At 36.6% G+C, this 22,427-nt stretch overlaps 1 protein-coding gene across 1 annotated transcript in view; it reads left to right on the top strand.

The window, feature by feature from the left end:
- The window catches only part of LUZP2 (leucine zipper protein 2), a 200,217-nt gene that overhangs the window by 169,026 nt on the left and 8,764 nt on the right, over positions 1–22,427 (top strand). The window contains exon 10 of the mRNA XM_075094953.1: positions 17,441–17,527. Within this exon, the coding sequence (XP_074951054.1) occupies positions 17,441–17,527 (87 nt within the window). The remainder of the gene's footprint in view (positions 1–17,440; positions 17,528–22,427) is intronic.

Here is a 22,427-nt window from a genome sequence, read left to right as displayed (position 1 = left end):
TTGCTGTCCAGCCCATTATTATTTATTATTTGAATTGGATTAATGTGAATTGATCTCTTTCCAAACACATGAAATTGTGTTTTGTACTTTTAAAAACCTGCATGAAAATGTCTTTCCCTGTCAAGCCAATAGATTGCAACTGAGTCCAGTGCAGCTGCAGCAAATTACATGCTGGCATATAATCCAGCAAAATGATGAAGAAAAAGGACACAGATAAGCACATGACGTACTACAAAGTCAAAAGTTACTAGGAAGAAATGTGATTCAAGAAATGATGTGGAAACAAATTAACACATTAGTAAACAGGATGTCCAACAGCTGCCTCTCCCCCTTGTAAATCCTGCCTGTTCTTCATTATGAAGATTGCCACTATCTTGATGAAGTTTGGGGTTAGACTACCTTTCATTATTCTAAATTAGCTGCCACAGGAATAGTTTGCCATAGGATCAAGAATTATGGAAAACTTTGGAAGGTAGGGATGTTAAAACTCAAGCTCTTCTAATTATGGTCCTATTTTTATTTTAGTTTTCTTCTTTAATTTCAGATTATATAATTACAACTACCTGCTTAATATTTCACCGATCACTTAATGCAAAGGGTCCTAGGAGTGCTGGGTGATTATGTGTATTTTGCAAAATGGCTTTACAAACACTTTGTATTTATGGGAATACAAATATACATCTAAGATATTAATAATTTGTCAGAAAATACACTTACCCTCCAGAACAGGACTGCTATAAGCTACAGATAATGGCATTTGTCATGGCTGAATTTATGTACAAGTACTACTATGCTGTTTATTCAGGCATCATAATACTAACATGACCGTGTAACAGTCAGTTTGGAAATATGTGGTGGCATTCTAGCAGGAATGCATTTTCTGCAGTTTTAGTACCCTTCAAATGTTGAGTAGAAGGGGACTGAAATGTATAATTCTTAGTACACTGGAGGAACTGCAGAGGGAATAGTAAGGAGCTTAATATTTTCATTTTTTCTCTCCATAAATTTATGTTTCTGTTACAGTAATAACTTACAAACAGTAACACCAGCTGCCTTAAATTTAGCTGTCCTGAGCATCCAGAGCAGTCCAGCTTTAGCTGATAGAAAATGCAGCTGAAAGAGCTGAAGAACAGCTAGCAGCCTAGCTGGTTTAAAGCTACCTCTGTCTCGCCCCAGTGACGTGTCACTCAGTACTTTGTGACTCTCTTTGCTTTGCAGCCTTTGCTCTTTCTTCTTTTTTTTTTTTTCTTTTTTGTTGGTTGGTTTTGTTTTTGTTTGGTTGTTTTGTAAGGACTATTTTAGCTTTCTCCATTAGTTAGTTGCTTGATTAGAAGAACTCTCAAGAGGATGTAAGTGAATGTTTGTGATACGAGCAGATCTGTGAGGGACATATGGCCCTGTTTGCCAGGAACAGGTGATAAACTGCTTGTAAGTACAACTAAAGAGCTCACAGGCAATAAAGGGATGAATTCCTTTTAGGCAGGAAAGCTTACATATATTTTAATTAAACTGCAATAAAAAAACTTGGCACATTTCTAAAATGTACATTCTTTGATAGAAGCACACATGTATCAGGCAGACCTGGGAGTTCTAATGCAAAAAACAACAGTACAACATCCTTTTCCTCTGTTTCCCCCACTATATTTGCCATTGCTTCCTCCACCTTTGGTATCACAAATGTTGTTGTTAGTGCTTCTACTCTCTTTAAAGAACTCAATAAAAATACAGCTGCAAAGTGCATCTACAACCTCTACACCCATCCCCAAACATCTGTGAAGTAAAAAGTTTTTTGCCTAATACCTTTAGTTCCTTCACTCCATTTCACGGTGAGGTAACTTTAAGTGCATTAAGTATTGGCTCATTTAATTATTTGAACTTTTTCTTTATCACCTCTCCTATACTGTATCTCCTGATATATAGTCCAGAAGTATTTATCATATTTCTTCACTGTTTATTCTTGAAAATACAGGATTTCTGCTACAATTTCTTGTCACAAATTCTGCCGTGAAGGAATGGCTGTAATTGAAATATTGACCACTAGGTTAAACTGAAATTATTTAGGCTTTGAACAGACAGCTGATTCTTTATTTTTGTACTGCAAGGTCGTATTCTTTGTCCAAAGTAAGGACTGTGTATTCATCGAGTTACCCAGATCTGTCACCAGTCAAGTACTGTTAGAATGAAGATACCAATGGTTGTATGTGTGTTTATACAGAGATAAGATTATTACCATACGCATTTATCTGTAGTGATTTTATATGATTTTCTCTTTTCTGATCAAATAGTCTGCCTTTCAGTAACCACTGAAGGGTCACAATCCATTCCTCTGAGCTTGTGTACAAGCAGGTTCTTCTGTGCCTGTCCAGTAAGAAACGTCTGTGAGTTGCACAGCACAAAGAAAATCTCTCCCGCTGCCAACAACAAACTTGTCATGAGTTTTTGCTCATAGCTTATCTGGCAGAAAAAGTTAATGAGAGGAAAATTTGTTCCGTCATTGTTACTAATGTTCATATTGCAAAACTCTCTTGATCTATGAACGTTAGAGGTGCCTCGTCTCTGGGTCAGGATTCCATTAGCTGCTCATTGAATCCAACACAGAAGAGCAATAAAATGTATTTGCAGATGGTTCTGTGGTTGTTCATACAGGCAATTGCTCAAATTCGTTCAGTTACCTGAAGAAAATCTGCATTCATATTTAGCAGATACTCTAGGCACAACAAAAAAGTGATAAACAGATGAACAGATTGTATTTCATCTGACACATCTCCAAATCTAAACTTTGCTTAATCTTGGTTTCCTATGAAAAGCCTGGGCTGAATGAAAAAGGGATGGGTGATTCGGGGTATTAAAAAAACGCCAATGTAGAAGTGTGGAAATAAGTGAAATAATCTTGATAATTTAACACTGGGAGAGAAACCTTTTAGCTTTAACAATGTCTTTGAATTCAGGTGCCTAAGAATTGCGTGTAATTCAGAAGAAAGCTTATATGAAAGCTTGGGTTTACTATTTGTGAACTATTTTGCTAATGAAACAATCAATATGGGGCTATGGAATACCTCATCACTGAAAAATGAGAATAGGATAAGGAGTAAATCCTTCATGATTGTACGGCAGTGCACTAGTACCATCTGACAACTTGGCCTAAATTGTCACAGATCTAGCATGGGTGTATTATCTGCAGAGAGAAAAGAGCTGTTCTCTCCTTGTGCTTTGTGCTGTGAGTTGTGCCCTTGCTCCTGCCATTCAGTGCTTCTGAGGGGGTAGCCAGTAACCGAAGGAAACCTGCTCCCCCCTGTTCTTACAAGAGTAGGAAAATAAAAATTTAAGGCAGTCCTTTCTGTCATTTAACATCTTTATTCTGTCAAATATTGGCAGAATATTTGTGGAGAAGCTCTGAAGTAGTCACTTGTGCGTATCACGTACATTTCCAATGTGGTTTCTTTAACCAGTGCCCCTCTGTATTTTGTGTATTAAGGTGTATAGCACCGGTTTGAAGAAATAAGAAAACCTTTTGGATTAAATCTAGTTTCATAACACAGGATTCTGACGTGTTGCAGCACATCCATATACACCTAAAAATGCTCTCCCTACGAAAAGAAATGCAACCAAAATCCACCATATCTATTCTTAAACTTTGAGAATGCTACTCTTCACTCGCGAGTTTTCTCATGGAGGAAGGGTATAGATGACTATGGTATGTTTTTAGAAGTCCAAGTCTTCACCTTGTGGTCATTATTTACCAAGGAAACATGCTAAAAATTGGTTACAGCCCTCAAGATTTTTTTCTCTTGTTGACAGCACAACTTGCAATGTTCCTTTCCCAAGTACTCCACTGCCCTTTGAAAGTGAGGGATTCCTCGAATGATTTACACTAAACCCAGAAATAGTCTGACAGCACTTGGAAGCATCTTATATGCAGTCAAAACTGCAGGTGTGTTTTACCCACGTGGAAGTTTTACCTTTCTGACATTTTATTCCTTTATTTTAAAAATTCAGTGAGTGGTTTTAGAATAGCTCCAATTGGTTGGGTCTTATGTTGTGGTTTTGGATAATTTTCTGATTTTAGACTAATTCTGAAGATGCATTAGAACTGTACAGCCCTTGGATATTGTCTTTTCATGATAACTGATCTTACAGAAACACAGTCTAGTTTCTCATCTGCTTTGTACCTATATTGATTCAGTACCTGTATTGATGCATATCATTATTTCCCTGTTTAGGTGACTGGTTATTTCTTTATTAATAATAAGGATCTGAGTCTGAATGCCACGATTCTTCCAACTCTCAAATAATTGTGCAGATTCATGTCTTACTGAAAACATAGTGAAAAAACTATTACATTTCTGACACCGATCAGCTGAAAGTGTGGGTGCAGAAACACTCGATTTGTGTGTCCTTAAGATGACTTTATAGCTGCTGTTGTTTCCCTTTAAAAGTTTGAAGGGAGATGTTTAGTATCCTTAGTAGCATGTCACTCTCATCAGTTTTTGCAGAGTTTAGCCAATTGTTTTCCATTGTTTGTTTATTTTTTATTTTCAATTGCTGTACTGTTGAATGAATGCCAAAGGCGCACAGGGCGATACAGTGACTATAGAGTACCTTACAAATTAATTATTTACATGCTGGCATCGTCTGCTGTCCAGTAAATTACAGATGCCAGAGTACAGAGAGGTACTCTGAGCTGGAGTACTTCTAGCTCAGTACTTGGGCTAGAACTTGAGCTCAGTTTTGCAAATGTTAACCTTGAGGGAACCAACAGCTTTCTTCTCAGTTTCCAGTTGTAAATGTGATATCATAGTTTGGACCGTCATGACGTTCAGCATGGCTGTAGTTCCAAATATGAGGCATTTGAAAAAAATATATGTGATTCGGTGATATCATGGTTCATCTTCCTTCGTGTTTCTGTCGCCATGTGGCAAAGTGCTGGCCTAGAGAACTGCAAAGATAGAAAGAAAAGGTTAATGTCTAACTCCCGCTGCAAATCAAATGAGAGAAAAAAGTGAAAAAACATCATCTCAAATGTATGATTTTATGATTAGACTAGCCTCAGTAGAGTTGCATAAAATTGTTTCAATGTGAATTTAGAGCCAAAAATAGCAGAAGCACATCAGCTAGCTTTTGTTTGGAGTAATCTACAAAACAGAGTTAGTGACTTGCATAAAAATTCTCTTGAAAGGCTGTAAAGTGGTTATGTAAGTGCCAAAAGCGATTAAACTTGGTCAAGGTGACCCTTCATCCTCGAACAATAACATTGTGCCTAGATATTTACAGTATATTCAGCGTACTATATCACACGTAGCTGATCTGAGATCTTCAATCACAGCAAGCAAGCCTAAATCTCTGTTAGGAAGACATTAAAAAACCCAGCTTATCTCCAGATTCATAATTTAGAGATTACAATGTATATATTATTTATTGAAGGAAGTTTTGGCGGCTGGTTTCCTTCTTTTTTCTCAGAGTGCTAGGAGCTCTAGGGAAATGTGGAATACTGATGTGGTAGATATCTTAGCACATAACACAAATGAAACTCCAGACTTGCTCTGCTATGCAGTATAGTACTTGTACAAATGATGTGCAACCTGTGCTCTGCAGTTGGATAGCTTTAGCTTTTTAACACTTTTAATATAGCATATTTCTAAAGCTTTGATATTCCTATGCAGAATGTAAACTGCCGTTTACCTGCCATCCTGATTTATCTCTGTTCCCATCTTTATATTTTAAATGCATGTGAAGTCTCAGAAGCCTAAAATGTATTCACTTACTTCATAACTTTAGGGCCTGAAAGAATACTTGTATTTGTTTGGAGAAGGAATTATTTCTATATTTTACCACAATATTCTTCATATTGATGGACTACTGTTCCATTATTGTCCCTGTGTGGGGTAAGCTGTGTAAAATGCAGCACGGGCAACTGAATGAAACAATGTTCTATTCCTATTATTTCTACTAATTGATCCTGCAGTTTGCTATGCAGTACTTCTGGTTTCTCATCTATGGAATAAGGAGCACTGAATACTGCAAAACACTGTAGGAGAGCTACATTGAGCATGCTGTTTGTTATCAGGTCTGCACTTTTTCATTGTTCCAAATAAGTCTGCATTTATGATGTGACAAGCAAGAACTGAAAATAGGGAGACGAGATGGAGACAACCTCATGTGAATAATTCTGTCTGCTGTTGTTGGTGACATGCAGACATATTATCAAAATATACTGTGTTTGCTCTTTTTTACTTATCATTTGTCTCCAATGCCTTTCTTTTTATTTTTTTTACTACTACACTGGTTGCCTTTTTCTTTATATGGCTTCTGACATCTTGCCTTTGATTTCTGGGCTTTGTTGGGGGGCAGGGGGTGGTTTTGGCCTTAGGCGGGGGTGGGGCTTGTTTGCTTTTGGTTTTGAATGAGCAGCACTATCTAGGTGATGAATTTTCAGCTACCCTAATGCTCTGTTTTGCATAGGTCACTCAGATATTGGTCTGTATCTCTCTGCCTTTGTAATCCTTCGCTACTCTGACTGCTAAATTGCTTATGAATCCCGGTTGCTCTTTGCAGGTGACAGTACAAGTAGGTCAAAAGTATAATATCCAGAAATGGAGCGAGTGTCATGGCAGTGATGAGAGGAGCTGTAGGAGATGCTGCGGTCTCAAGTTACCACACAGGACTATTGTCTTCAAGGTGCTCTGGGGAAAAATATTTTTAAATCTACTGTTTATACTTATACTGCCTTTTAAAAAAATATGAGAAAAATACTGATATCCAAGTGCTTTGTATCAAGTCTGTAGCATAGGTAATATTCCACAGAACAGATCCTTTAAATAATTACAGGGTATGAAAGGTAGATACAGCTTTTACTATGTTCAAACCCAGTTATTTCTCAAGTTGCCCCTAATCCTTTTGCATGACCTAGAGAAACAACAAATCAAAACTTTATAATTAAAATACGTATGATTAATGACACGGATGCTGGAAGTCTATTACTAAGTCCTTTAATGACACAATAATTCAAGAAAGTCTTAATGTGCTACATGGTAAATCCAGTCATATTTCTAGGCCAACTGCATAGAGCCTTCAGTAATAAATGTACTTCTTGGCCAATTTAGAGATTATTCTATTTTTCCTTTTATATAGGAATTATAGGTTTAGGTGTACTGGGTGCAATAAAGTGCCTGGAAAGCAGTTTAGCAATGATATTTTTATGCTCTTAAATATATCCAATGACATATACATGCCTATATAACATAAATAAAGGTTTTAGGATCTACTTCTCTTGATATATTTAGGCAAAGGCTGCCTGTGGACCTTAACAACACACTATCAGATGAATTATAAAAATGTCTGCAGCATAACTTTATAGTAACCCAGTGACCTAACTGTAGTGCCACAAGCTCTCAACTCAGGACTGAAATCCTGAAGTACCACACAAACTTTATCTTTAAAATTTGTGACAGAGTAAGAACTTAATCTAAGGGAAATCTCAGAACAGAAAGGGCAAGGAAAAAGGCTGCATTTGGGGATTAAAAAATAGAGAGGCAAAGGATGTCTTATAGGAATCGCACCCTTTTTTGAAGGCACTGTGGCTGCTCACCTTCCACTGAAATGGCTATGGTGGCGCCTAGGACTTTGCAGCACCAAGCCCCTAGCGGGTTATCAACAGCTGTCCTACGGCAGTCAGCTGTCCTGAAAATGTTCGCAGCTCACACTTCACTACATCACTCGAGGCAGCAGTAGCCTTCAGAAAGTGTTTGTGTCGTTAGCCCAGTTGACTTCAAAGAAAGTAAACTGTATAGCAATAGAGCATTTCTGTCACCTATGAAAGTCAGGGTTAACAAAAGCTGCACCTACAGATGGAGTAGAAGAGATCTAACAGGACTTGTTAAATTTCCTAACTGGAATATATTAAATGTAACTTAGTTTTCTGTTCTTTCACACACAAACTTTCATATATTGGCATACCCTCATAAAATAGATGTTTTTCAAAAGATATTTTTCTTCTCTTTACATATCAGCCAATTGATTAAAGCAAGACAGAAGCTGTAAACAGCTGTGGGAACACCTACCTGGTTACAAACAAAATCCCAGCAGATGATAATTAAAGCAAATTTTTTACCAATTCCACTGGCTTCTCTTATGGCATGCAGTGTCACGTGCTGATGATAATACTGAAATCTTGTATTGCTTATTACTGACGAGATGTAATTTCCATTTCCATGCGCTCATTTTACAGATTCTTACATATATACGAACAGTAGCCTGGTATTTGTGTTAGCATACTTTGTTTAAGTTTGCTATATGAATAACAAGTTTGGATAGTTTTAGCAAAGGAAGACCTGTGTGGTTTTGGCAGAATGTAAGCCAAGTGTCCTTAAAGTTCACTTTGCAATTATGTCCTCTACTAAAATAGAAGGGGTAAACAATAGGCTAAATTTCTAAAGGTAATAAACGAGAAATTATATAGACTCATGACTCTAAATAGGTTGCATTTTTCATTGGATTAGCAAAAAATTACTGGGCACAGGTGCTTTTGTAATTGGGATTTATTTGGAAAACATTAGCATTCAGTGACCCTCAAATAGCTGTTTTTTGTGGTGGTGTGATATGCAGTGTCATTTCAGGCAATGTCAGAATGCCATCTGTCCTCACATTTCAGTAGGTTTTTTTACATTACAGAAGACTTCTGTATGTATTTGGCTGCAGATCTCAGTTCTCTTATCTGCAGAAAATTAGAAATGTCTTTTTTTATTAAGAATCTTTCTGCACAAGTTCTTATCACCCAAAAGTGTATGGCAGTAGAAGAATTGCCCTGTACACAGAATGTGCTTGAATATCCTGCGTAGTAAACTCTTAATAAATTTCAGGCTTATACAGATTAGGTCTCTTATCACTGGAATCAAGCTGAACTTTGAATGATTTTTTTTGTTTGTTTAGTTTGGTATTAAGACATAAGGAGACACACTGAAAAATCGCAAGCTAGAAAAACCTGGCAGCCAGAATGTTCTTATAGAGCAAATTTACCTTTTCAGAATGTACCCAAAATGAAATTTTTCTGGGTTATTATTAGGTCTTATATAGAACTAATGGTAGTGATTAAAGTTTTCCATGGCTGTAAGAGCCTTAAGGAATTGTTGTCTGATTAGTTCCAGACTTCGGCTGTTCTTTGGCCAGTTGTGATTTTCTCCACCCTATTAATGTAAAGAAGAAGTAAAATTAGTCTAAGCATAAGCTGTTTAGGACCAACAATGCTTTGGAGGGAGGTGGTGTATGGAGGTATTTAAAACCTTAGAATAGTAACAGATGTAAACTGCAATACACCCTTTTACTGAAGGTTAAAATACCTTTACTTTTTTTAACTTTCTAATTTTTTTCATACCAATTCTTTTCTACTAATAGAATAATGAAACATAAAACAAGAGCACATAGAATTGCTCCAGTAAACCAGTAAAGACTAAAAAAGTTGTGCGTAGTCAAATAGCTTTTAATGATCTGCTTTCAGATTATTACACGTATATACAAACTCAAAAATATCGGTGTCAATCCTATCGTTCCAGCCTCTGCAAAGAGGGGAGTAGAATTGTCATTCTTTTCTCTTTATTTCTATTTAGACCAGTTGATAGCCTGATTATAAAAATTTACTTTGGAAACTACTGAATAGGATATTTAAGACATGAACAACTTCAGAACAGAACGAGTGCTTCTCAGTGAATAGTTTATTTGATTAATATTTCTTTTTTTTCCTCCTGTAAGCCATCATGAGCCATCTGCAAGTAGTTTTTTTTTTTTCTTGCTACTATTATTATTATTCTTATTATTAGGAAATATTCTAAGACATAAGGACCATTCAACCTCTGTTAAAATATATAATGGGTCCTGTCAAAAGAACCCCCAAACCCAACACAAAAGAGTAATGCATGCTCCAGAGAACTTGCATTGACCTTCAAATCCAAATACTGGCAAGTGTAATAACAGTTTGTTCAACATTAACTGTGTCTTCTGGAAGAAAACAGGAAAATACATACAAAAAAAGAACAAACCCATCACTTCCTCTGATTCTCATGAAATTGTCACCTTTTGGGACTTACAAAAGGTTCAGATTGTTTTTTCCTTAAATACTGAAACATACCTTTTAATATCCTAGTTCATTGAATTTTCTTTTTATCTTGTCAGTTAGGAGGAAAGAATAAGAACCAGGACATTAGAAGGACCGGATTAAAAAATGAATTTTGTAATTAGACTGGTGATATATCATCTCAATCCTGTGCTATCTCTTTTTTCTCTCACATTTGCACATACATGTACACACACATGCAGTTATGTCTAAATTAATATATTATTTATATCAAGATCATATATCAAGCTCTATATTGATATAAATTATATAAAATTATGTAGAATTCTATATGCACACATGTGAGGTATGTGTGCACTAAGCAATACTTAGAACTACTTAGATTCTTTTATGGTGGTCATTATTGATTAAAATATAATTAGGACTGTAAATGTTTAGCCTCACTGGGTTCCAAAATTGTGATATATGGGGTTCTCGTCAGTGTTTAATTTTCCTGAACAGCCTACCTAACAACTGATGCCAATAACCTTAGTTTTCCATTGTCTCATATGTTTTGTACAAGCATATACATGTGATGTTTTATACCCAGCTCGATGTAGATTATTACTTATGGGTTTCACAAGTTCTGTACAAGGAAGAGTATTTCTAGGGTTTCTTTTCAGTTAACTCAGGTAATTTTAGCCCTCTCATAATCTTACCAGAATTTTATTTTGTTTACTTTTCCTTAATCTTCTCAGTGTATGTGACTTAGATATCCTCTATCTTGTTTGCAGTATAAAATAAGTAAATACATCATTTTGACTCTGAGAACTGAGGTACAATGAATCATCACAAAGCTGCTCTTATTGATCACGAGAAAACTGATTGGATACATTTTCATGAGGGATTTTCCCCCTCTCAACTGCATGGAAATATAAATAAGAAACTGCAGTTGTTACAAATAAGTGAGGCAACTGAAAATGTTGGTTTAAGATTCTACTAGAAAACACGTATATAAATTGTTTCAAATATGCAATGTTTTCAAAACAAGCTGCATTAGAAAAGAACAGCAGAATTTTGAGCATAACGATAAACAGGTGCAGTTTCTTTTTGTTTGTGCTTAGCTAGGTAATTTGGGAATTGCTTTAAATTGGCATCCACTGCCTGTTTAGATGCCCTAGAACAGTTCTCCAGCTATTTCTGTAGAAGGGCACTGCGCTCCCGCAAGTCCTGCCTCCTTTACCAGCACCTTGCAGCTGTCTTGGAGGCATTTGGGTAACAACTTAGATGTCTGAGTGTAGGTCATGGAGTTCCACTCCATATTGTAAATGCAAGTACATTTTATATGTTACCAGAGGAAGGTGACCTATTATTATTTTCATTTTCTGTTTCTGTGCTTCATTTGTGAGTTTGCCAGACATGGTGCTGGACTCCCATGGAGAGGGTGCTTTGCTCTGGTCTCTGACTGTAGACTATCATCGTCCAGCTCTCTGGAGTTCAGGGACCACTGTACTGGCTCTCACGTAGCAAGGATATTCAAGTTAGAGATGAGTTCCGCTGGTCTGTGGTGGTTAGGAGCTAGTTTTTCCCCAGGGAGGCTGACTTTAACTGGAAGAATTACATAGTGGGAAATACTACAAACAACACTTGAAAACTTCAAGATATCTTCCCTAACTCTTGACAAATGAGACTTTTTGAATTTGTTTTTTCTTTTAGAATAGGTTTTTTCAAGAGAGGAAGGACCCCAGAACACTTAACAAAGACTTAAAGCATTAATGTCCATATTATATCCAACATACTGTACTGCTGGGAGGCAGCTGTGTGTGTGATGGAAAATTCTGCACTCATAATAATGTTGGATGATTCAGGAAATTAACATCTAAATATGTCATCTATCATCCCAAATGATCTATTTGAAAGAACAAGTCCTTTCCCTCTGATGGATGTTCAGCCATCTGAGGTTATTGTGAACGTTCATCTTGGAGAAATTCCATTACAACCAACAGAAATGCATGTGAAATGTGCAGCAAAGAAACTGTGGACTTTTGGTATCTATGTTAAAAATGTCCTAACAATTTTCACTTTTAATGGGAGTGAGGTTGTCCTAAGTGAGTTGAAAAACTTCTGATTGTTGTGCTTGATGATCAGTGCTGGCATAATGTATACCAGTAAGTAACTATTTTTCACCTTAAAGATATCTGAATATATTGCAATATTTTTAAAATAAAATATCAAGGGCTTAAGAAACAGTATGTAGAAGTTTAAAGGTTTAGTACATTGTAGGGTTTGCCATCCTTTGAGAATTGCCCTGTATAAATGTAAATCTGTAGATGTGCATTAAATAGAAATGACAACTGAGCTACGCCTCTCCCACTTGCTGTTGAGTAATACTGACTGTACAATAGAGAAAAGCTACCTACACAGACAAATATATGTATATACATATACAATGACTATCACTGTCATAGAAATATATAGGGTGATCACTGTTACTAGGATTGGACTACTAATGTCTTTCTGCATGTTAGTAGAACTGTGGAAGATTTTGAAGTCAGGATATAATGAAATGCAATACAATTTCCTTTATACTATATGCAGATATTAATACATCTTTATCTGTGATTTATGAGGTGGAAAATATAATAGATACTCTGTTTCTTTAAAATGTCTGAAATTTGTAGGGCTAGAGGATAGAGTCAAGAGTCTACAACACAATCCAAAAAGCAACTATGAACTTCTGTAATTGCAAATGGTGCTACTTAAAAAAGAGGGGGGAAGGAAAAGGTGATAGGATTGACAGCTTTTGCTTGACCAAAATAAATACATGAGGCATTATGTGGCAGTTGGCCTGTGTGTGCACGTGATATACAGACAAATTCCCTGGTTTCCACGAGCAGTCAGACAGAACTGACTTTGGAAAGGAGATATTTCTGGCTCTTGCACAATGCACCTTGCCCAGAAAAACTCTGACAACTTCATCCACCTGCTACATACAAAACTGTACTGGTTTTTCACAGTAAGTGGTACAAATCCTTGAGCAATTTTGGATTTCCTAGACATGACAATAAGCCATTTCAATCCCAAAGGAAAAAGACATGTCCCAGAAGAATACAAACTGAATGCTCTGAGAGGCGGGACAACTCAGGCTGTTTCCTATATGTAGCCCCTTTGCAGCCCATCTGTTTAGCAACCTCACTAGAGTTAGGTGAATAGAAGCAACCCCCAGCCAGGCTCTGAGACTGGCCTCACTCAGTGTGCCAGACGGATGTCACAAAGTGCAGCCAGGCGCAGCAGGCATGCCAAAGTCAGGCTAGCAAGTCTTTGCTGTGGGTAGTTTTTGAATGTTTGTAGATTGGGCCAGTGAAGCCTTTGGTAGCAAAAAACCCTGTGTTCCTGGGCAAAATCCTATGATTTCGGCATTTAAAGTTTATCAAAAGAGGCTATGAATATGCATACCAGGATGTTGCCCATCATTAGAGGAAAATCATCATGGCTCTCATAGAACTGGGTTGGTTTTTTGTGGTCCTTGGGTGTTATGAACTTGCACTGTGCCAGAAATTGCTTGGTTGGTTTGCTTACATTCAAAATGCCGTGCAAGCTTCTTATTAGATTGGTATGAGTATCCTTAAGTATTTTTTATAACCTAGAAACTGAATATCACTTGAAACCCTTAGTGTAGTAAAGAGTAATCTGTGAGAGTCTAAGTAACAGGAAATAAATGTCTTGATGGAACCGTATTTGTGTTGGCAGGTCATCTGGCAAGCAGTCCTGTCAATAGCACTCTGGCATCTCACATGAACAAATGCCGACTAGCGAGAGTAAGAGTGTGCAGTCATGCCAAAAAGCCGAGCAGGAAAAAGAAAGATCTGATAAGACTATTTCCAATAAGAAAAGAATTGAACTACATATCAAAGTCAAAAGACGTTATGAAAGACGGAATTCAGTTTGCCTGGCTTTGCAGTTTTATTTAGCAGTTAAGATGAGGCTGTTATAATAACAATGCACGCTTTGCGAAGAAAATTTCTATGATGTTAGAAATGACAAATATATAAAGCATAACTGAAGGAAATTTCAAAGGCATGAAGCAGAATTCAGCTCTTGCCATTTATTCCAGAGCAGACTTTGGAAGAGAACTCAAAGAAAAAACGAGTTTGGCTTGCTTCTCCGTCATAAGTATTCTGCAAGTTTTGCTGCAAGTAAAACGCACACCAATGGAGTCTAGTTTCGTCTGCAAGCATATACATTAAATACATTGAAAGCAATGTTGTTTATTTCAAGTATCTGAACTGCAAAGTCTGGCTTTTAGTCAAGCTTGTAAGGTCTCACCAGGAAGATGCTGTAATTTCTAAATTATTTCAAACAAAAAGAGATAAAAGGGTTGATGATCCTTGAAAAAGTGTTCACATGTGAAATCCTGTATTGAAAAGCTTTGAGGAGGGTTCAGAAAGCTTTAAGCAAATTGGGAAGGAGTTCAGAAACTGTTTCCAAGCCGTTTCACTCAGGAATACTTGACGGCATTTTTATTAGGTAAGCTGTCAGTCTAGTAAATAGACTTCATTCAGACAAATAATAGCATATTCATTTTTTTTTATTAGGAGAGATTATTTTTAATAACAAAGGATGTTGTTTGCAAAGTCTACCTCAAAGACTCACACATCATGAGCAAACAGATAAGCCTTCAAAAACACTAATTTTTATTTTCCATGTAAGAAGTCAGTCTTTGTCTCAAAACATTATAGACGAAAAGTACCTACGTAAGACGTGAGAAAGCCCTGTGGCGATCTGGACATGAGGGCAGAACTCAAATCTAAAGGACCCAGCCAGGGCCTGGCAAGACACCTTCTTGCCCTCTGTTCTGCTGTCCTCCTTTGGCCCCTCTGAGAAGCATGGTGGTGTTTTAAACTAGCACTCAAGACGCGCAGATCAAAGTCAGCCTAGGGTAACAATATAAAAAATAATTGGAGATGATGGTTATGCAATAGCTGAAGTGATGCAATGTTTATCAGCTAGAAACCAGGCAGCTAATGAAGCTGACCCATCGCTGCTCTCTAGCTGGGCCAGCATCTGAGCAGTACAGCTGTGGCAAGTGATTTTTAAAGGCTATTAAAGAATCTGGTCTTACTGGTTAAGGCAATTGTATGGAAACTGAAACATCTCAAAAAAATGTTATTCTTTGTTTTGGGAAAGAAAAAAGGGGGAAAATTCTCAGATGTAATACTGCACTTCACTATTTTGAATATTAAAAAGGGTGAGAATTGGAAATTTTCCTATTTTCCATTTTCCTAGAGTTAGGAAATGCCATAAACACTTGAAAACGTGACACTGGGAAAGTGTTTTCTTGACGATAGCCTCATCTAAATATCCCGACTTCTGCTTGTTCTGTAGAAATGAGTACAACGTGCTGAGAAATTGGATATATATGCTGTGTGTATAATTTGCTGAGGTAAATTTTGAGCAGGAATGAGATTCTGAAACTAGAGGCACCACACGCAGACATTTATTCTCCTGAGTTAATAAGGCTTCAAGCTGGCTGCTTTTCCTGGCATCCCGTGTGGATTTACTGGTTCAGGTCATCAAGAAATCAGGTGAATGTGTGTGCTATCATTCACTGTACCTATGCGGGAAGAAATTGAAGTTTGCAGAACTGTATTCATTCTTTCAGTTCAAACAGGCAAATCACTCAATACAGGTATGAAATGACACTCATTATTTAACAAAACAATTATTTCTATTGGTATTTTTAATCTGTTCTCCTCCTAATCCCTTTTTCTAGTAGTCAATTGCTGTATAAAACTAACAGTTCCCCACTGAAGAGCTGTTAACCAGAGACTGTGTTGCAAATAGTAACCAGCTAGGTTTGTGTTCTCCTCTTCTCCATAATTTTTGAAAACTTTGTGTTTGTTAGTAAATCAATGCAGTATAAATGACATGAGGAAAGGATGGTTCCAGCTTTCAGGACTGGCGTCTGAAGTTCTAAATTTTCATTGCAGAGAAATTAATTTGATTTGTTCCCCATCCCCATTCCCCTGAAGAGTTTCAAGATGTCTTGCAGACAATTTGATGGAAGCCACATCCCTAGGGGTAGTTACAAACTCTTCATGATCCGAAACTTATAACAAAAAGAGATGATCATCAATGCTATTTTTAAAATTTTATTATTTTCATAGAATATATTGTATCAGAGTAAGAAAAAGTCATTAAATTTTGATTTGGGTTTTGGGGTGGTGGTGGTGTTGGTTTGGGGTTTTGTTTTTAGCAAAGGCATATTTCAGAAACACTTATAAATCTTATGTGATTTACATTCCTTTTGTGAATTTCAAAGGACTTCAAATTAGACACTGGAAGATGAATGCTTTTTCCACAAATAATTCTGCAGAAATAAGAATAACAAGGTGGTCATAATGATCATCTCATGACTATCAGCAAATTATGGTGCTGTTTTGGTTACTTTATACCTCGGCAGAGTATGCAGTTGTGGTGCACAGGCAATGATACGCATAACAGGATACCCAGTTAATTTAGTAATACGTTTTACAGATTTACGTATCATTTATTTTTGAAATAATTCCTTGTCATGTCATGCCATGGTCTCTTATTTAAGGCTACAAAATTATGACGTTATCAAGCTAAATTAAAAAATACTGAGGTATAAATACAGTGCAAGCTTTGTGTAAAAAAAGCAGTGCATATTCTTCCTGCTCATGTCTGAACCTTAAAAGTTTCAGGAAGTAAGGAAAAACATGCCTAAAATGGCCAGTATTTCAGGGGAAGGAGAGTTACTGCTTATATAAAGCGATAGCCTGGATTGTAGAGTAACTGCCCCATATAGCAGTCCATTTGCAGGGTAAGGAGGTAAGTGAAAGGCATGAAATGGGACACTTTGCCAGCTTGCAATGACATGAGGTCCCAGCAGGGAGAGACGGTAGACAGCTGAAGTTAGCTAAAGCAGTTCATAAATGGCTTCAACTTGGGGACTAAATCTTTCCCAGAATCCACAAGAGTCAGAGAAATAGGAGTTTTGAAAATGCTTTTTCTTCCTCCATTACCCACCCATCCAAATACCTGCACACAAGAAAATGTAGTTTAATTTGTACTTCATTTGATTTTGCTTAACATGAAAGAATAAAAATACCAACAAATCACTTTGTGTGGTTAGTTTTCAGGCAAAAAGTCTTGATTACTTATATGGAAGTAATCCATTACTAGGGAGTGCTTTAATGAGAGTGAATGTTAAACTATTCCCTTTAAAAATATTGCTGAAAATGCCATGTATAAAGTAGTTAACAGTTTGCAGTATCTGACCTCTTGATTTCTTGCTGTTATCCTGATTTTTAAAATGTGTTTTTTTCTGAAATTCTTGCTACATTAACTGTTTATTTTTTTATTTCCCATGTCCAGCGAAATGCCTCATCAGAGAAAGAGAATCTTCACGTGGCCTCAAGAAAGGAAGAAAATCAGAGCACCCAGGAGTGCGACTCTCAAGATGTAAGCTTAGCTCACCTGGAAATCAGGGACTAATCTAGATTGTATGATTAGCTATGTGACTTACTTTTCCTAGTCAAGCTGGTACATATATTTTATAAGCCAGCTATATTCTGCATTAAAGTGCTGAGGAGCAAATGCCCTTCACTGTCAATCTTTGCAGTTATACTCTCTGGGTTTCTTTTAAAGGCTACTTAATAGAACTTGTGGAACTGTTGTGGGAAGAAGGGCAGTGGAAAAGATGCTTCAATGTTTAACCATTTCAAGAATTTGCTTGTTCCTGGTTGAAAAGCTGCTGCATTACAGTGAGACGCAGAACCTTGTTTACATAACATGTTCACTAATAATCAGGCACAGCTGTCACAGATGCATCATTCGATAAAACAAAACCTTCAGGGAGATTTAAGAGGTGACAGCGTAATAGCTGTAAGTATGTAATCTCGTCCACTGCCAGTCTAGGAAAGCAGAAAACTGTGTTTTTCTTGTGACACGTCGGACAGAAATGTAAATCTGAGGCTTTTACTGAGGAAAAACTCTCATTCAAACAGCATGGTGGGAGCTGTTAAGAGAGATCCCAAATGCATGTGTTGTGGCTGCAATTATAATGATACAAATGAAACAGGAAATACCAGAAAGAGTGTGAGGGACAAAATTTGTTGAGAGAGTGTATTGTCTGCTCAATAGTCCAAAAAGTATAGTGCTACCTTGACTAAATTGCAGGTGAAATATAGAAGACAGCAGGAGCAAACCTGTCATGACGGCTCTTGAATGAGCTACTTGTTCACACTTCCTACCTCCAACTACAACAAACTCCTATGGAGGTAGCTGGGTGGCTCGCTGGTAGCCATCATAGCACTGTGTAGCAATGTGAAGAAAAAGTTGGGAAACAAATCTTAGATAATTCAGTATCCAAGCAATTGTAAAAAAAACTCTATATATCATGTATTTATCACAAATATGTTACAAGTTTATTCAGCTGTAAGCGACTTCCCCTCTGCCGCATCCTCTAGAGGGGGGCAGACAAGGAGAAATTCTGTATCCAGATGAGTGCATAGTTTGCTGTTTCACCTTTCTTAATGTCTAAAAACAAAGGAAACTTCATTTCTTACTAATAAAAATGGAAGAAGGAGAAGAATAAGATGTAAAGTTCTGAAGTCGGAGTGAGCTCTATTTAGAGTTATGACTAGAGGTTGGTTCCCACCTGGGAAAGTTTTTAAAAGTTTGATAGAATATAGGTTATTTAGGTAGAGGCTGAATTTATTTAGGCTGAATATTTGTGGTTCAAGCAACTTTTTTTACACACGTGGATACATTAAAGCAGAGATTAAAAACAGTTGTTAACACATTTCACAAATCAAGACTATTTCTTTTCTGTATCAAGTAAGGAAATGATAGATACCTCAGAGATGCAATTTTCCTTAAAATCAAGGATTTAGGTTTTTTTTATTAGGGGGTGGTGGTAGCTTTTCGTGCTTCCTAGTGTATTTAGCCATTTACTCAGCATGGTATACTCATCGGTATGAAATATCTGTCGGAGAAAGCAGAAGACGACTCCAACTGGAGTTAGAAGTCTTGAGGAGTTGAACTATTTTTCATGATTCAAATTAAAATCTAACTCTCTTCCCTGCCTTCGTCTAACAGGGACATAGCATTATAATTAAAAGAAAAAAGAAATTAGGCTATATATCTAAATTTGAGTAATAGCATTAAGTTTTATATCATTTAATCTCTAAATTATCATATTTTAAGAGCAATTCTATATTCTATGAGACTCACGTTTCCTTTGAATTTTGAATCTTTAAGCTTGGTTAAGTCTGTATGTGACAAAACCTCCTGCATGGAGGAAAAGGGAGTAAAATTAGAGAAAGCATACCATATGGGTGTTCAGATTCACTGTGCCTTGCTAGATACTGTTCCTAACTGGAAAATTAAGCAGGCAATAGTTTTATCAGTCTTATCTTGCTTTTAAACATGTTGCTGCTATAAATTCATTTTCCAGCTGAACAATGGGTATTATGTGATATTCATAGCTCCATTCTGTTCACATTTTAAAAAAAAAAAATCAATCTAGGATTCACGCTAACAAACAAAGATTTCACTGCGCTGTGCTTACAGTGTCTGTTGGAGGAATGGCTTTGGGAGCCAAGTTACAAAAAAGATTGTTAGGACAGCCACACCTTCAAGCAAGGAAGCCATAAATTTAAATTGTGTGGTATTTATCCTGATCAGAAATGGAATCTCCAGTGTAATTAAAAAACTTAAAGATCCAGCAAGACATGTTCTCTTTACGTTAAGTGGGATTTCTAATGCATATATTTTTTTTTTATTTATTTCCATGTTCAGTTGCAAATAAAAATTGTTCGGTTTGCTTTTTGTTAAAATAAACCCAATTGCTTGGTGTGATTCAAAGAGAATTCCAGGAGTTAGCTCTTTGTGCAGAGAGCGGCAAAGCAATACGCCGCCGGGAGATATTTTGAAGAGCAGCAACCTGCATAGCACAGCAGCATGGCCTCTGGCATGCAGGACAAACTGCAACAGTCCAGACCTAGAAGTGATGAAGGAGTAGATCTGCGGATATGGCTCAAATAGCACACAATATACAAAATGTTTTAGAGAAATACTTATTTTCAAAGTGTGGCTGCACTCAAAGTACTGGATTTTATTGCCAGAGAGGCATTAAATAACTCTTTCTCAGAGAAGTTTCTCCCTTTCTATACTACCATCCCCACACTGACCCGTAAAGTTTTATGAGAAATCCTTCTGCACCTGAAGGATTCCACACCTGCATTTTTAATAATGGCTCATTTGGAGCCCATCATGGGAGAAAAAAATATCTCAGTTTGTCAGAATCCCCTGATTTCACTCTAAATACCACACAAACGTCAGTTATGAAAATGGCAAGGTTTTCTTGTAAACCCAAGGACTGATTAAAGAAAGGCAGTAACATTTTCAAAGAGAACTAATGTATTAAAATACATTTTTCATCACCAGTTCCAACTATTTCACAAGTCTGAGGACCTACCATGACCACTTTTTGTCCTGTGGGTTGCTCACAGTGATGAGTAAAGTACTTCTCCTGGTTGTTGTTTAAGTTGAAACATTTTTTTTCTTTCTCTTACATGCACTGTCTATCTGAACGTGGCCTGCATGGCACATAACAACATTGCAGATGATGATATTGGGCTAGCAACCTCTTCCCACCTTTTATTATTATTTTTTATATCTTATGTTAACAGACACATATTTTTTTAGAGTCAAGAATTCAAATTAATTAGTTTTGACAAATGAAATTAAAATGTCTTTCCACAGTTAGTCCTTTTAAGGTAGTATCTCTAAAGTCATCATATATCCTGAAAGAACTAGAAGCAATTTATTTTCCTAAAGGGTCATATTACTTCAGCAGTACAAAGCTGTGATTTGTACCTGTGAATACTCTCACGCTGAGAAAATTCCTGACTTGGGAATATATTAGAGTTTTTCTCATAATTTTGTTGATATTCGGTTGTGCGTGTTTGTTTGTGTTTCTATCAGAAGTTTTTACAGCTGATAAAGTCCCAGTGAGGGAAGTATAGGCTGGATGAAAGGTTCTCATGTGCCATTTGTTTAAGAAAAATAAATGAGGGTTGGTGCCAAGATAAAAGACCAGGACCTTAAAGAATACGCTTAAAATGAAGATGTTGCTTAGAAACCTAATATTTCAGCAACCGTTTCCCAGAGCTTTGCAAAGCAGTTTGTCTCTCTGATAAACAGAATGTGATTTATGCTTTGGAAGAATTACTGTAGTAAAGACTGACTAGAGTCAGAGTGACTGGAGAAAGATGCAATGTTTCAGTTTTTAAGGCAAGAAGTAAAGGGAAATCGCTAGTTGCCGTCTCGATCAATATTTTTTAGTCTCCATGGCTAAGCGTCCCCCTCCCTCAAATTTGTAATCCCACTGCAATTTTTTTCCTATTGGTTTTATGCATGCTCAGAATAATTGATGTAGGTTACATTAGAATGCATACAAAAGAAATTTTCTTTAAAATGGGATACAGGCAGGCCAAATTATAATAGCTGATTTTGAAATTAGATAATTGAATAATTGATAATTCTGACACCTTTGTTGTCATGAAATTGGACATGGGATGTGTAGCAGCCAGAAGTAGGTAGAATATCCTGTAACACAACATCTTGATTATTCCAAATCATCTGAAGTTTGTCAAAGACCAAAAAAATCTTAGCTTCAGTTTTCTTTTAAAAATTTCTATTATTATTATTATTATTTTACTAGAGGAATCTTGTCAATACTACTTTTTCTTAGTCTTGTCCGGAGATGTTTTCTCTATGACTGGCTCCTGAAAGTCTCTGTGCAGAACTAGAGTTCTGCAGAGCTCTTTTCCCTGTCTTGTTTCCCTTTTCCCTCTTCCCAAAAGCTTCTTTGGGCTTTTACACCAGAATGTGCTTTGTCCCGTTTTCATATAAAATAATTTTTATGCATGTAATAAGTCATTTTAAACCACCTATTTGGTAGTGCTAAAACATCAAACAATTCATAAAATGATTCTTTGTTCTCTGTTCTCATCTTAGATTTCTTGCTCTTTGTCCTTGTAGAGCCTTCTCTGATAAATAAAAGTGATAGTGCTTTTATTTACTACCTTAATTTCCTGCAGTAAACAAACACTGTATGTTCATTAATCATTCGGTGACAAAGGACACTGAGTATTGGAGAAAAACTTGTACATGTTTCTAAGCAACCACTGCATTTTGCTACATTTTTCTCTATCAGCTTCAATTGCAGAGGTTTGATTGCGTTGTACTCTCCCATGGCTTTCCCAAGGGAGTAATGAGAGAAAAAAAGAAATAATCATTATAACAAAATTTCAACCTGATAAAATTCTTGAAGTGAATTCAGTAATTCGGTTCC

The sequence above is a fragment of the Phalacrocorax aristotelis genome, chromosome 5 (genome assembly GCF_949628215.1).
Source record: "Phalacrocorax aristotelis chromosome 5, bGulAri2.1, whole genome shotgun sequence".
NCBI lineage: Eukaryota > Metazoa > Chordata > Aves > Suliformes > Phalacrocoracidae > Phalacrocorax > Phalacrocorax aristotelis.
This window is presented reverse-complemented; position numbering and strand designations above follow the sequence as displayed.